The 12625-nt window shown below is 37.1% G+C and overlaps 1 protein-coding gene across 3 annotated transcripts in view; it reads right to left on the bottom strand.

Moving 5' to 3' along the window:
- The window catches only part of ATP2B1 (ATPase plasma membrane Ca2+ transporting 1), a 117139-nt gene that overhangs the window by 46637 nt on the left and 57877 nt on the right, over positions 1 to 12625 (bottom strand). For all 3 annotated transcript variants that reach the window (XM_078337030.1, XM_078337028.1, XM_078337029.1), the window contains exon 7: positions 6142 to 6339. In XM_078337030.1, coding sequence (XP_078193156.1) covers positions 6142 to 6339 — 198 coding nt within the window. The remainder of the gene's footprint in view (positions 1 to 6141; positions 6340 to 12625) is intronic.

The following is a 12625-nucleotide window of genomic DNA, read 5'->3' as shown; positions in this document are numbered from 1 at the left end:
AACCAAATGTTGGTAGAGAACCAGCCATACAAAACTAAGAAAAAGAAATACAAGTAGAGTGTAAAGTCAGTACGAATGTCCTAGGGCAGCAGAGAGATCAGAAAAGAATGAGGGTGGGGAGAACAGACCCAAAACTGTGTAGTCAATAATGGTGAAGAACAATAGAACAGTGGTTTTTGACTTCAGGCTGGAATCTAGTTATAAGTCCAAAATCAATTCAGTGGCTCATGACCAGCATTCTGGAAAATGAAACAAAACAAAATAGAAAGGACAGATATACAGTAAGGATAAGTGTTATTTCCTAAAATGTTGATTACTTATAAATTCACAGAAAGGAATATAGGCTTCTGGGTTGCTATCTGAAGTTATTTCTTTTTCAGTTGAAGTGAAATGACTGAAAGCCACTGGTTCTCTTAAAGACAAAACAGGAGGATTATTCAGAAAAAAAATGAGTAAATAAATGACACCAGAAATGATTAAAGCGTGTTCAAGCATGGTCAGCACAGTTCGAAGAAAAAAAATCTGAGGTGTGAGGGCACTGACTAAAAAGCAATCTGGGAGGGAAGACAGGGAATGAAGTAAGATCAATTGGGAATGAAATATAACAGTTACAAAAACAGCTAACAAAAAATATCCTGAGAACCACCAGAAGGATTCAACTATCAATGTGAGGAAGAAGTAGGATAATCCAACAGAACCTCCTCCAACCCAAATACCAGAATTTCTATTTTAATTATTTTCAAGCTCAGTAAATCACCATGTGTCACTGTGTATAACAGCCAGTTAAGTGATTTTATGATTTACATGCTGTTTAACAGTCAAAGCCATAAGAATGACTCTCCCCACTAGCCAGAAGACAGGAGATTAACTCTGAATTAGAGCAAGTTTAGACTCAGGATCAGATGACAGTTGAAACACCATGCTGACCACTTTCACCAACTTGGAAACACAGTTAACATATTATCCAAGTGAAGCATTTCACTGGGTTTTGACGTCATTTTTTACACAAAAAATGCAATACTTTATAACAGCTTGCAAATATAACAGACTGACATCAGACAATGAAATTTACCAGTCATATTTTAACAAATTCTTTTGCATAACTGGTGGGTAGGAATCATGAAAATGAGTATGATTTAATAACTACATTTTTCCCACGTGGATTTATATAATGTGTGTTTCTTTTCAGCTACGAGACATTAAAGCCAAGTGCTGAAATTAATCAAACTTAGACCTATATCAGGTTAACGATAATGTTTTATGGCTACAAGAAAAAAGCAAATGTTAAATTTTATTTTACTATTATTTTTTTGAGACAGAGTCTCACTTTGTTGTTCAGGGTGGAGTGCTGTGGTGCCAATGTGGCTCACTGCAGCCTCAACCCTCAACCGCCCAGGCTCAAGCAATCGTCCCACCTCAGCCTCCCAAGTAGCTTAGACCACAAGGTGAGTGCCACCATGCCAGCTCATTTAAAAATTTTTTTATAGAGATGGCATCTTGCCATGTTGCCCAGGCTGGCCTTGAACTCCTGGCTTTAAGTGATCCTCCCACCTCAGCCTCTCAAAGTGCTGGGATTATAGGTGTGAGCCACTGTGCCCAGCTTTGTCTTTTACTTTCAATTTCTATTTTTTATATAAGCTTAAAATATACAAATTATATATGGTTGTACATATAATTAATAAATGCATCATTTGGAAGTACAGGCACATTTTTTTCCTGATAGCGTAAATAACCAAAAAAGTTTAAAGACCGGTGCAACAGAGGTTAAGGAGGGGAAAAAATTATAGACAATTATACAATTTTCAGCTCTAAATCTGACATGTATATTCATCACTAAACTACTGAATATTTCAAAAGAGAACTTGAAACAAATTAATGACATATATAATATATAGTTCTACTCTACATCATACAGACAAGCCCAAAATAATCTTGAAACAGTACAAAATATAAATCCTTTCCTATTAACAAAAATAACAAATTTTTAGAGGAGTTACAGGGGGGAAATGATCAAAGTTACAAAATGACTACAGCTTACAATTATATATGTATAAATATATAAAGATTTTAACATTTTCAGTAAAGTCCAAGCTATAATATAATAAAAATGTTATCAAAGATGCTCTCTTGTAAATATATTCAACTGAGAAACATACAGAATCTAAATTCAGTAAATACTCTCTACTGCAAGCCAAATATTCCATTTTAAAATCTCCTAGTTGAGCTATTCCTTGGGTGATGTATCAAGTGTGTACATTAATAGTATAGAGAAGTAGTTTTCAAAGTGCTATTGTGAAACCTGAAGGGGATTCGTATTTTCATAATTTGAAGACATAATTATTGGCCTCATATTTCATTAATGAATAACAGGATTTTCCAAATATTACATTACATGTGATACTGTGACATATTAAATACACAAGCAGATATGAGAACCCAGCTGCCTTCCATTAAGCTGGGCGTTAAAGAGGTATGATACCACTCTACATTATTTCACTTCAAATTTCATTATTGGGGGGAACACTTTTCACCAAAATGCTACCTATGTGAATATGAACAGATTCTTATCTTAAAATGCACTGATATATATTTTGTGCACCTTTACTGCAGTATGATTGATGAAACTGCATACATTTAGGGTATACAACAAAATATTTTGATTAGGTATACACTGTGAAAAAATTACCACAATCAGTTAACACATCCATCACCTCATATAGATATTTTTGTGGTGAGAGCACATTGATAAATATTTAAAAATTTTTCCATTTTAATTTAGAATATAATAAATATTTATGGGAAAAATTCATATAATCAAAACCTCTTTGTAGTCCTCATTACTCCAAGAGCTTAAAGAGGTCTTGATACCAAAAAGTTTGAGAATCTCTGTTATGCAGGTATCAGTAACTAAAGACTTATTTATGGTTTGGGCTATAGCATAAGTGTTCCCATCAAATAATATTAGGAAGAAATTTTGATCAGATTTCTATGCCTGCAGATTTACAAACAGATTCCTTTTAAGCAAGTTACCATACCTCAGTGTTGAGATACAACATAACAAAAGATACATGTAGTGTACTAACAAATGAATTTTTTAAATGCAAGCCTTGGTGTGGTGGCTCACGCCTGTAATCCAAGCACTTTGGGAGGCCAAGGTGGGCGGATCACCTGAGATCAGGAATTTGAGACCAGACTGGCCAACACGGTGAAACCCTGTCTCTATGAAAAATACAAAAATTAGCCAGGCATGGTGGCGCATGCCTATAGTCCCAGCTACTAAGGAGGCTGAGGCAGCAAAACTGCTTGAACCTGGGAGTTGGAGGTTGCAATGAACTGAGATAGTGCCACTGCATTTCAGCCTGGGTGACAGAGTGAGACTCTCTCTCTCTCTCTGTGTGTGTGTGTGTGTCTGTGTGTGTGTGTGTACGTATATAAGTGAATTCTAAATAACTTTTCACTATGGAGCAAAAACTCTTTATGTGTTTCATTAAGAACTTCTGGTGAACTCTGACTCTTAAAAGGGACTTACAACACTGACAACTCAAGATTGTCTTCTCAGTTGGATTTTAATACCTGTATCTCCTTTAACAAATTTAGCAAAGGACCTGCCACTACATTTACAAAGGAAGCAGTTTGAATTCCATAAAGATTTGTCCCAGAACTTGCTGGTAATAAACTCCACTTCTTGAAAATATTTTTCTTTTGTTTTCTCTAAGAAAATTAAAATGTTCCAAGTAAAAATCTTTTAATAATCTGCTAACTCAATTCCAGAAAACTAATTCCCAATATTCTATAGTGACAGCTAGGTAGGTGGAAAACTGAAAAAATTCAGCTGTATGTTAAGATGATAGAACCTCTCTTGTCAGATAATCACATACATCTACGCACCATCATACATTTACATATATGAGTGCTCATAGACACATGACACATAAAAATCTTAAAGGATAAAAGGGTATAGCAGGAATCTCTAAGAAGTGGGATTTCCAGTGAACGTTATTTCCTCTGGACTGTCTTCACTCACCCCTTATTTTTTTAAACAGTAAAATAGGTACTACTTATTTAATAAAAATAAATATGTTTAAAAAATAATTTATCTCAACACTGACAAAAATATTGCCTAAATCCCTTATAGTGATTTTCAACCAGAGGCAACTTTGCCCCTTATGGGACAGGAGAACGAAGTCTGGAGATGTTTTTAGTTGCCTCACGGGGGGTGGGGTGCACGATGAATATGAGGACAAAGAATTTTGTTGCTCAAAATGGCAGTCATGCTGCTGGTGAGAAACCATGATATACACTAATCTTGGATAAACTGGTTTATGCTGTGTCCAAATTTCTTTAACGAAAAGAATACAGTCCTTACATGAGCCTAGGTACATCTTTTAAATAATTACGTGATTATTGATAGAGTCTAGAAGTTTGTCCCCTCCACATCTCATGCTGAAATATGATCCCTAGTGTTGAAAGCAGGGCCTAGTAGGAAGTGTTTGGAACATGGGGGTGGATTCCCCATGAATGGCTTGGTGCCTTCCCCATGGTGAGGAGTTCACATAAGCGCTGGTTCTTTAAAAAGTCTGGCCCCTGCACAGCCTGCAGAACCTTTTCTCATAAGTTAGCCAGTCTCAGGTATCTTTTTTTTTTTTTCTGAGATAGAATCTTGCTCTGTCGCCAGGATGGAATGCAGTGGTGTGATCTCAGCTCACTGAAACCTCTGCCTCCCAGTTTCAAGCGATTCTCCTGCCTCAGTCTCCTGAGTAGCTAGGACTACAGGTGCGTGCCACCACGCACAGCTAATTTTTGTATTTTTAGTAGAAACAGGGTTTCACCATGTTGGCCAGGGTGATCTTGATCTCTTGACCTCATGATCCACCCACCTCAGCCCCTCAAACTGCTGGAATAACAGGTGTGAGCCACTGCGCCCAGCCCGTATTCTTATACAGCAATGCAAAGGGACTAACGATCACCTTACCCAACTTAGCAAGTATCTCTTCACAACTCGAAAGGTACAGAAATGAAGCTTTCACAAACAAAAATATTTTGGTGAATTAACCTTTCGATATGTAAAATACTATTGGTTTATTTTGTATTATAGCTACTTATATATAGAAACCAAAACATACACTAGATTTCCTACCAGTTAAGGAATCTACCAGCAGAACATTAATTTTAAATAAATTTTTTAAAAGGCAGAAGAAGAAATTTAAAAGAGAAAACGCACAGAAAGATGGTAGAAAAAAACATTTGTAGCTACAAGTTAAAGCAAATCAACCGCTCTGTAATCTACTTTTCTGTTGGTCAGGAAACTCTATATAGGTTGAGTATCCCTTATCTGAAATGTTTGGAACAAAAAAAGTTTTATTTTTTTTCAGATTTGGGAATATCTGCATATATATAAAATGAGATATCTTGGGGTTGAGACCCAAGTCTAAATATGAATTTATGTTCATATACACTATATACACATAGCCTAAAGGTAATTTCATACAATATTTAAAAAATAATCTTGTATATGAGACAAAATTTGTAGTAACTACTTATATGTGGAATTTTTCCACTTGTAGCATCATGCAGGCACTCAAAAATTTTGAATTTCAAAGCATTTTGGATTTTCATATTAGGGATGTTCAACCCATAGTATAATGGCAAGGAAATTTTCTATAATGGCAAAAAAATTACCCAAATGGTATATATATAACAAAACATTTTAAGATCTTGAAAAATAATGAATTTGGGAAGAGAATAGAATTTCATTTTCATAATGACATTTTCCAAATAAACCAAAACTTAAAAACTGAAATTGTTTCATAGTACAGTGTTCTAAAAAACTGAAAAACTGTGATAGCAAAGACCATGTCATATACGTGGCATAGGTCGGCATCAGACACACAGTCAGCATATACTGGATAGGTTATTTAACCTCTGTGCCTCACTGTAAAAGGGAGGTGACACAATCTAATTCATAGGGTTACTGTGAAAATTATCTGAGATAATGTACTTAAAATACTTAGAACAGTGCCTAGCACATAGCAAACATCAATAAATGCTGGCCAGCTATTATTATTATGCATTAACTAAATGAATTAGCTGAACTAGCATCAGACATGTCTTCCCCACCCTATCCCACCCCCATATACTTACGTGCATTATCCCCTTCTGGAGGCTGATAAAAAGAAAGGCCCAATGATACTATGGCTGCAATTTCTAATATAATTAAAGTGACATCTTGTAATGCTTCCCATACTAATTGAAGAAAGGTTTTTGGCTTTTTAGGAGGTATAAAATTCTTTCCAAACACTGCTTCTCTTCTTTCTAAATCTGCAGGGTTTCCACTTAAACCTAATAAAAAGAAAGAAATTTCAGTGAAGTTTTACTTCTTACAAATGAAAGTATCTATTTTTATTCAAAACACCTTAACTCATCACTCTAGACTATAATTCCTAAGACCCTACCAAAATGTTTATTCTCATGCTTTAAGTGCACAGAATTTGAAGCACTGACAAACACGTGCGGGTCTTTAAAAGAACACTTTAAGTACATAAGTCAGGACTGGATTAAGAATTTTCACTCCCCCAACTGCTCATTTTTGTTTTTAATTTTCTTTGTGTTTTTTTGAAACAGAGTCATGCTCTGTCACCCAGGCTGGCGTGCAGTGGTGCAATCTCAGCTCACAGCAACCTCTGCCTCCCAGGTTCAAGCCATTCTCCTACCTCAGCTTCTTGAGTAGCTAGGACTAGAGATGCATGCCATCAGGTCCAGCTAATTTTTGTATTTTTAGTAGAGACAGGATTTCACCATGTTGGCTAGGCTGGTCTCGCACTCCTGACTTCAGGTGATCCAGCTGCCTCGGCCCCCCAAAGTGCTGGGATTATAAGCATGAGCCACCATGCCCAGTCAGAAATGCTTATTTCTGATTGTATTATCTTATACCATCTTGTACATGTTAGCAATCTGAACTGTTATGACAGTTTGATGGTTTTCAAACATTTCCCTGACTTTAGGATATTTCCCTCCTCTAAAACTGGGATGTTTATATATAAACATATATATTTGTATGTAGATTTGATTTAGTTATTGCACTCTAGACAACTGTGAAAGTCTGATTTTTACTCTCATTTACTGAGTAACAGTGAAAAGTTAATCTATCACAAGCTCTAAAAGCTTCTCTACTAAAATGTCTCTGTTAGACTGATAGAAGATTTGCTAGTCACAAAACAGGATACTTAGGATGACCTCTCTTAAAAGTACTAGGTGGTACTATTGACTATATCTATTGTCACTTAAGGTAATAGGTACACTGATAGGATGCAACATTTGCCTGGAGTATGGAATTAGAAAGATATGAAGAGGTTAAGAGACAGCTAGTTGGATGAACATTCAATTGCCATTCCTCCATCCTACCAAGTAAGTCTTTAATTTTGTTGATCCTATCAAACCCAGATATATCCCAATTAGTTAATGCAAAGTGGGTACACATGTACATTATTGTCGCAGCATAACAGTAAAGACAGTGGTGACAAATGACATTTTCCTTAGTCTATTTAAGAATGCTAGAGAAGCTGGGCGCAGTGGCTCACACTTGTAATCCCAGCACTTTGGGAGGCAAAGGCAGGCGGATCACCTATGTCAGGAGTTCAAGGCCAGCCTGGCCAACATGGCAAAATCCTGTCTCTACTAAAAATACAAAAAATTAGCCAGGTGTGGTGGTGGGCGCCTGTAATCTCAGCTACGCGGGAGGCCAAGACATGAGAATTGCTTCAACCTGGTAAGCGGAGGTTGCAGTGAGCCGAGATCACGCCACTGCACTCCAGCCTGGGGGATAGAATGAGACTCTGTTTCCAAAAAAGACCAAAAAAAAAAAAAGAATGAAGAAGACAGAGATAGAAGAAGAGGTGAAGAAGACAGAGATAATCAGGATAATATCATTTTTGATTTGTCATATTAAACCTAACTTGAATTGTATTTTTGGCAAGAGCCTATTCCAGGAGAACATCAAGGAGAAAGACAGGAAAACAGATTACTGTAAGGATGTCAGCTGTAAGTGCTTTAACTATTAATTTCACTGCTCCGACAGGCAAAGAGTAGAAGTTGGAAAATAAAATACATTATTAGAATAAATAATGAGAAATGAACATATACCTTTAAGGTAATTATTTACTTCATTGAAGGATTCAACAAGATTCAAAGATTCCAGAACACATTCCGCTAGCAACTATAACAGGGTCCATACTAGGCAGTACAGAAAGAATTTTAGATTTCTCAGTTGAAAAAAAAAAAAAGATTTATCATTTGAAAGCTTCCAAAGAGCTCTAATTTTTAAGACTGAGTCAATGGAAAGCAAGGCAGCAAAGGACTGCAGGAATAAGGATGAGATTAGTCCATGGGTTGGTTTCTCTTGTCTTGTGTTTGAATGCTCTTACTAGCAAAAAAAAAAAAAAAAAAAAAAAAAAAGATAAAAATCCCTCTCTGTCCCTCTACTGGTCTCTAATTTTTAAAGATATTTGTTTGGAGATAGTGGTTATATCAGCCTCACACTGATATATGGTATAAAGACTACCATTAATCGCATACATATGACATATCTGTAACACCTGATAATTAAGCATCACCACTAAAAAATAATTGGCCAAATCTTAACTTATATTGATTATAACAGGGACCAATATTTTATGTTACCACTGAAAAGAACAGCCACAGAACTAAAGACAGCTTTAAAACATATCTTGGAGAGAATATGGGACGTAAAGGTCTTAAGTGTTATAATCCCTCTAAACTACAAACACACACCAAAGCACACTCCTAGGACACTATACGCATAAAGCTGTCTGGTTTAAGAAGCAGAAGACCTAGGTTCCAGTTCACCTACTGAAATCTTGTGCAAGTCATTTAAGTCTTTGGGGGTCAAGGGAGGGCACTAATAGCAGTTGGCTGAACTTACAAGGTTGTTTTGAAGGAACAAAAGAGAAGGTATAAACAGCTCAAAAATCATAAACAACAGGGCAATTCTTAAATAAGAGGAATACAAACTATAAACTGAACACTACAGGTATTAATTCAATTTTGAACACTATAGGTATTAATTCATTAATAATAAACTTACACAATCTAAATATAATAAAACTAACAGCTCCGCAACAATAGATGTTTACTGAATGTTTACTACTTCCAGTGTGAACAAGAACATTTAATAAGTTTATATTATCCTGGAGGTAGATAGTAGACAATTAAAATAATTACAGACAAGTACAATGAAGACAATTAAAAAGGGCCACTAGAACTCTCCTGGTGGGCTACATTAGCCTTTCTAAGGAGCTAACATTTGGCTTCAGTCTGAAGTTTGAGGGGTCAAGGGTGAGAAGACTTTAGAGCAGAGCATTCCTAGCAGTGCAAAAGCAAGTACAGAGGCCCAGAGACCAAAACAAGATTAGAAGATTTATGAGCCAGAAGCAAAGCCACTGCAGCTAAAACCCAGTGACCCAGAAGGAAAGAAGAGAGGGTCAAAATGGAAAAAGTGGCCAAAGCCAAGATCACAGGGGCTAGGGAGAAAGGAATGGCATTCTCTCCTTAAGGGCAATTAAAACCATTAAAGCAGGGTAGTGATAACACATCTGTATTTTAGAAAAATCACATAAATTACTATCTGGAGGAAACTGAAGACAGCAAGAGTGAAGGAAAAAACCAGTTGACAGGCTGCTACTTACAAGGTAGAGATGATGATGCTTGAATCTGGGTTTTAGAAGTGGAGGCAGAAGGGGACAAGTGGATCTGCTAGGTATTTTGGAAGGAGATCAGACAATGTACTTAAGGATTGGATGTAGGATGAAAGGGAAAGAATGTTTTTTTTTTTGGTGAGGGGGGTAGTCTCCAAGCACTTAAGTGGGTAGATGGTAATCATTTTCCAACCCAGGGCAGATTTTGAAAATTGAAGAATCAGGAGGAAAGGGGAGGGAGGAGTTAATGGTTCTGTTTCACGGATTTGACAAAACAAGTTGAGGTGTCTGGTAGACATCTGGCTATCCATATTCAGAACTCAAGGAGAAGTCTGAGCCAGAGTCATCTATACACAGATGATTCTGGAGCCACAAGCCTGATGAGAGCTCTCAGAAAGTTAAAGTAGACAAGAAGGGAGCTACGCTGCAGCGACAGCACTGGAGCATACAAACACTGATGGTCAAAAAGGGGAAGGGAAGCCAAGGCACCTGAGAAGAAACAGCCAGTGAGGAAGGCAAGGAAGGCAAGGGGAGGGGGGAACAAAATAAAACATGTCCAAGCAGTACTACAGAAGCCCAGAAACAAAAAGAGGTTTTAAAAAGATGATGTGGTTGACTATGGCAAATGATGTTAAAAGGCTGAGTAACAGACCAGATAATAGAACACTTTCTTTCACTAGACAGAGGCTGATGACCTTGTTAGGAATATTCCAGTGCAATGGTGTAGAAGAAAGTCTGATTAGAAAAGAGTTAAACAAAGTGTAGGAATGAACAAGTGGCAACAGTAAGTACAGATAACTTTTTCCAAGAGTGTGATCCAGTGGGCAGAAATAAATCAGTAAAGGTGAGTTAAAATAATTTTATTTGCATTTTGTTTTTTAAAACTAGGTATTAACGTTGGATGCAGGTAGATTTAACTGATAATCACAGCTAACACACAGCACATACTACAGTCTTACCAAATGCTGTACTTAATGACAATGATCAAATGGAGAAGACAACACTGATGATACAGGAGAAGAATGGTAATAGCATAGGTAAGCCTCTGAAGAAGCCAGAGGCCATGGAATTCAGGGCTGCAATGTTTGTCTAATACAGATGTAGGAAGAGGCTTCTACTGTAAGAAGGTTGAAAATAAATTATGAGATATAGCTAAGCTGGTGGAACTGGCAATGAAATTACTGGTCCTAGTTTTAAAAAATATAAGTGACAGTATCAAATTATTAGAAATAACTTATAAGTAAATATAATGAGAAATCTTCTGCCTAATTGGCTCAGTTAATTGTGTAGGTCATGCATGGAATTGATCTTCTTATGGTCTAGTTAGCTTCACAATGAAAAAATACAACCAAAACATATCAAAAGTAGCCTCAGAATTATATGCTTTTAGAGTCTGACTCCAACACTGTTTGGAGTAATAAAAGTCTGTATTTGTTCTATGAGTAGATAATAGCTCAAAAGTACTGTCTTTGTATTTGAAAAGAACAAACTATGAAATAAAATGTCAATTATATTAAGACCTTAATGTTTTACAAGAAAATGTAGCATCCCAATTTTGGGGACTAATAAAATTATGTCCCAATTTAGGAAATGAAATGGGGGGAGTTTACTGGAACATTGGATGCAGGTAGATTTAACTGACAATTACAGCTAACACACAGCACATACTACAGTCTTACCAAATGCTGTACTAGATATTTTGTCAGTATTTGTGTATATATCATTACGTATGTGTGTGTCTGTATGTGTTTATATTACATGCACATATATGTAAGTGATATGGTAAGGATATTTATCCCTTCCAAATCTCATGTTGCAATGCAATTTTAAATGTTAGAGGTGGGGCCTGGCGGGGGTAATTGGATCATGGGGGTGAATCCTTTATGAATGGTTTAGCACCATCCCCTTGGTGAAAGCGAGTTCTTCCTCAGTAGGTTCATGCAAGATCTGGTTAAGAGTTGGGGAACTCCTCCTTCTCTCACCCCCACTCTCATCATGTAACGTGCCTGCTTCTGCTTCACCTTCTGCCATGAGTAAAAGCACTCAGTCTTCCCTAGAAGTCAAGCAGATGCCAGTGCCATGCTTTCTGTATAGCCCGAGGAACTGCGAGCCAGTTAAATCTCTTTTCTTTAGAAATTACCCAGTCTTGGGTATTTCTTTATAGCAACACAAAAATGAACACACACAGAAAATTGGTACTGAGGAGTGGGGCACTGCTATAAAGATACCTTAAAAAGTGGAAGTGCCTTTGTAACTGGGTAACGGGCAGAGGCTGGAGTCTGGAGGGCTCACAAGAAGACAGGGAGTTGAGGGAAAGTTTGGAACTTCTTAAAGACCGGTTAAGTGGTTGTGACCAAAATGCTGATGGAGCCAAGAACACTGAAGTCCAGGCTGACAAGTTCTTAGATGGAAATGAAAAACTTACAGGAACTGGAGCAAAGGTCACCATTGTTATGCCTTAGCAAAGAACTTGGCTATATTGTGTCAATGCCTGAGGGAGCTGTAGAAGTTTGAACTTAAGAGTAATGACCTAGGATATCTCGCAGAAAACGTTTCTCAGCAGCAAAACATTCAAGAACTAGCATGACGGATTCTAACAGCCTACTATTAGATGCAGGAGCAAAGGAATGACTTTAAGCTGGAACTTATAATTAAAAGCGAAGCAGAGGGTAAAAGTTTATCTGCAGCCTAGCCCTGTAAAGGAGGAAAACACATGGACTGTGGTACAATCACTTTCTAGAGAGATTAGCATGACTAAAAGACAGCTGAGTGCTAACAGATAAGGCAATGAGAAAAAGACCTCAAAGGCATTTTCAGATCTTTTGGACAGCCCCTCCCTCACAGGCCCAGCAGCCTCAGCGAAAGAATGGTTTCAAGGGTCAGGCTCTTTTATAAGCTCAGCTTCAGGACACTTC

Source organism: Callithrix jacchus, chromosome 9 (assembly GCF_049354715.1).
Source record: "Callithrix jacchus isolate 240 chromosome 9, calJac240_pri, whole genome shotgun sequence".
NCBI lineage: Eukaryota > Metazoa > Chordata > Mammalia > Primates > Cebidae > Callithrix > Callithrix jacchus.
The sequence above is the reverse complement of the archived record's forward strand: the minus strand, read 5'-3'. Positions and strand labels throughout refer to the sequence as shown.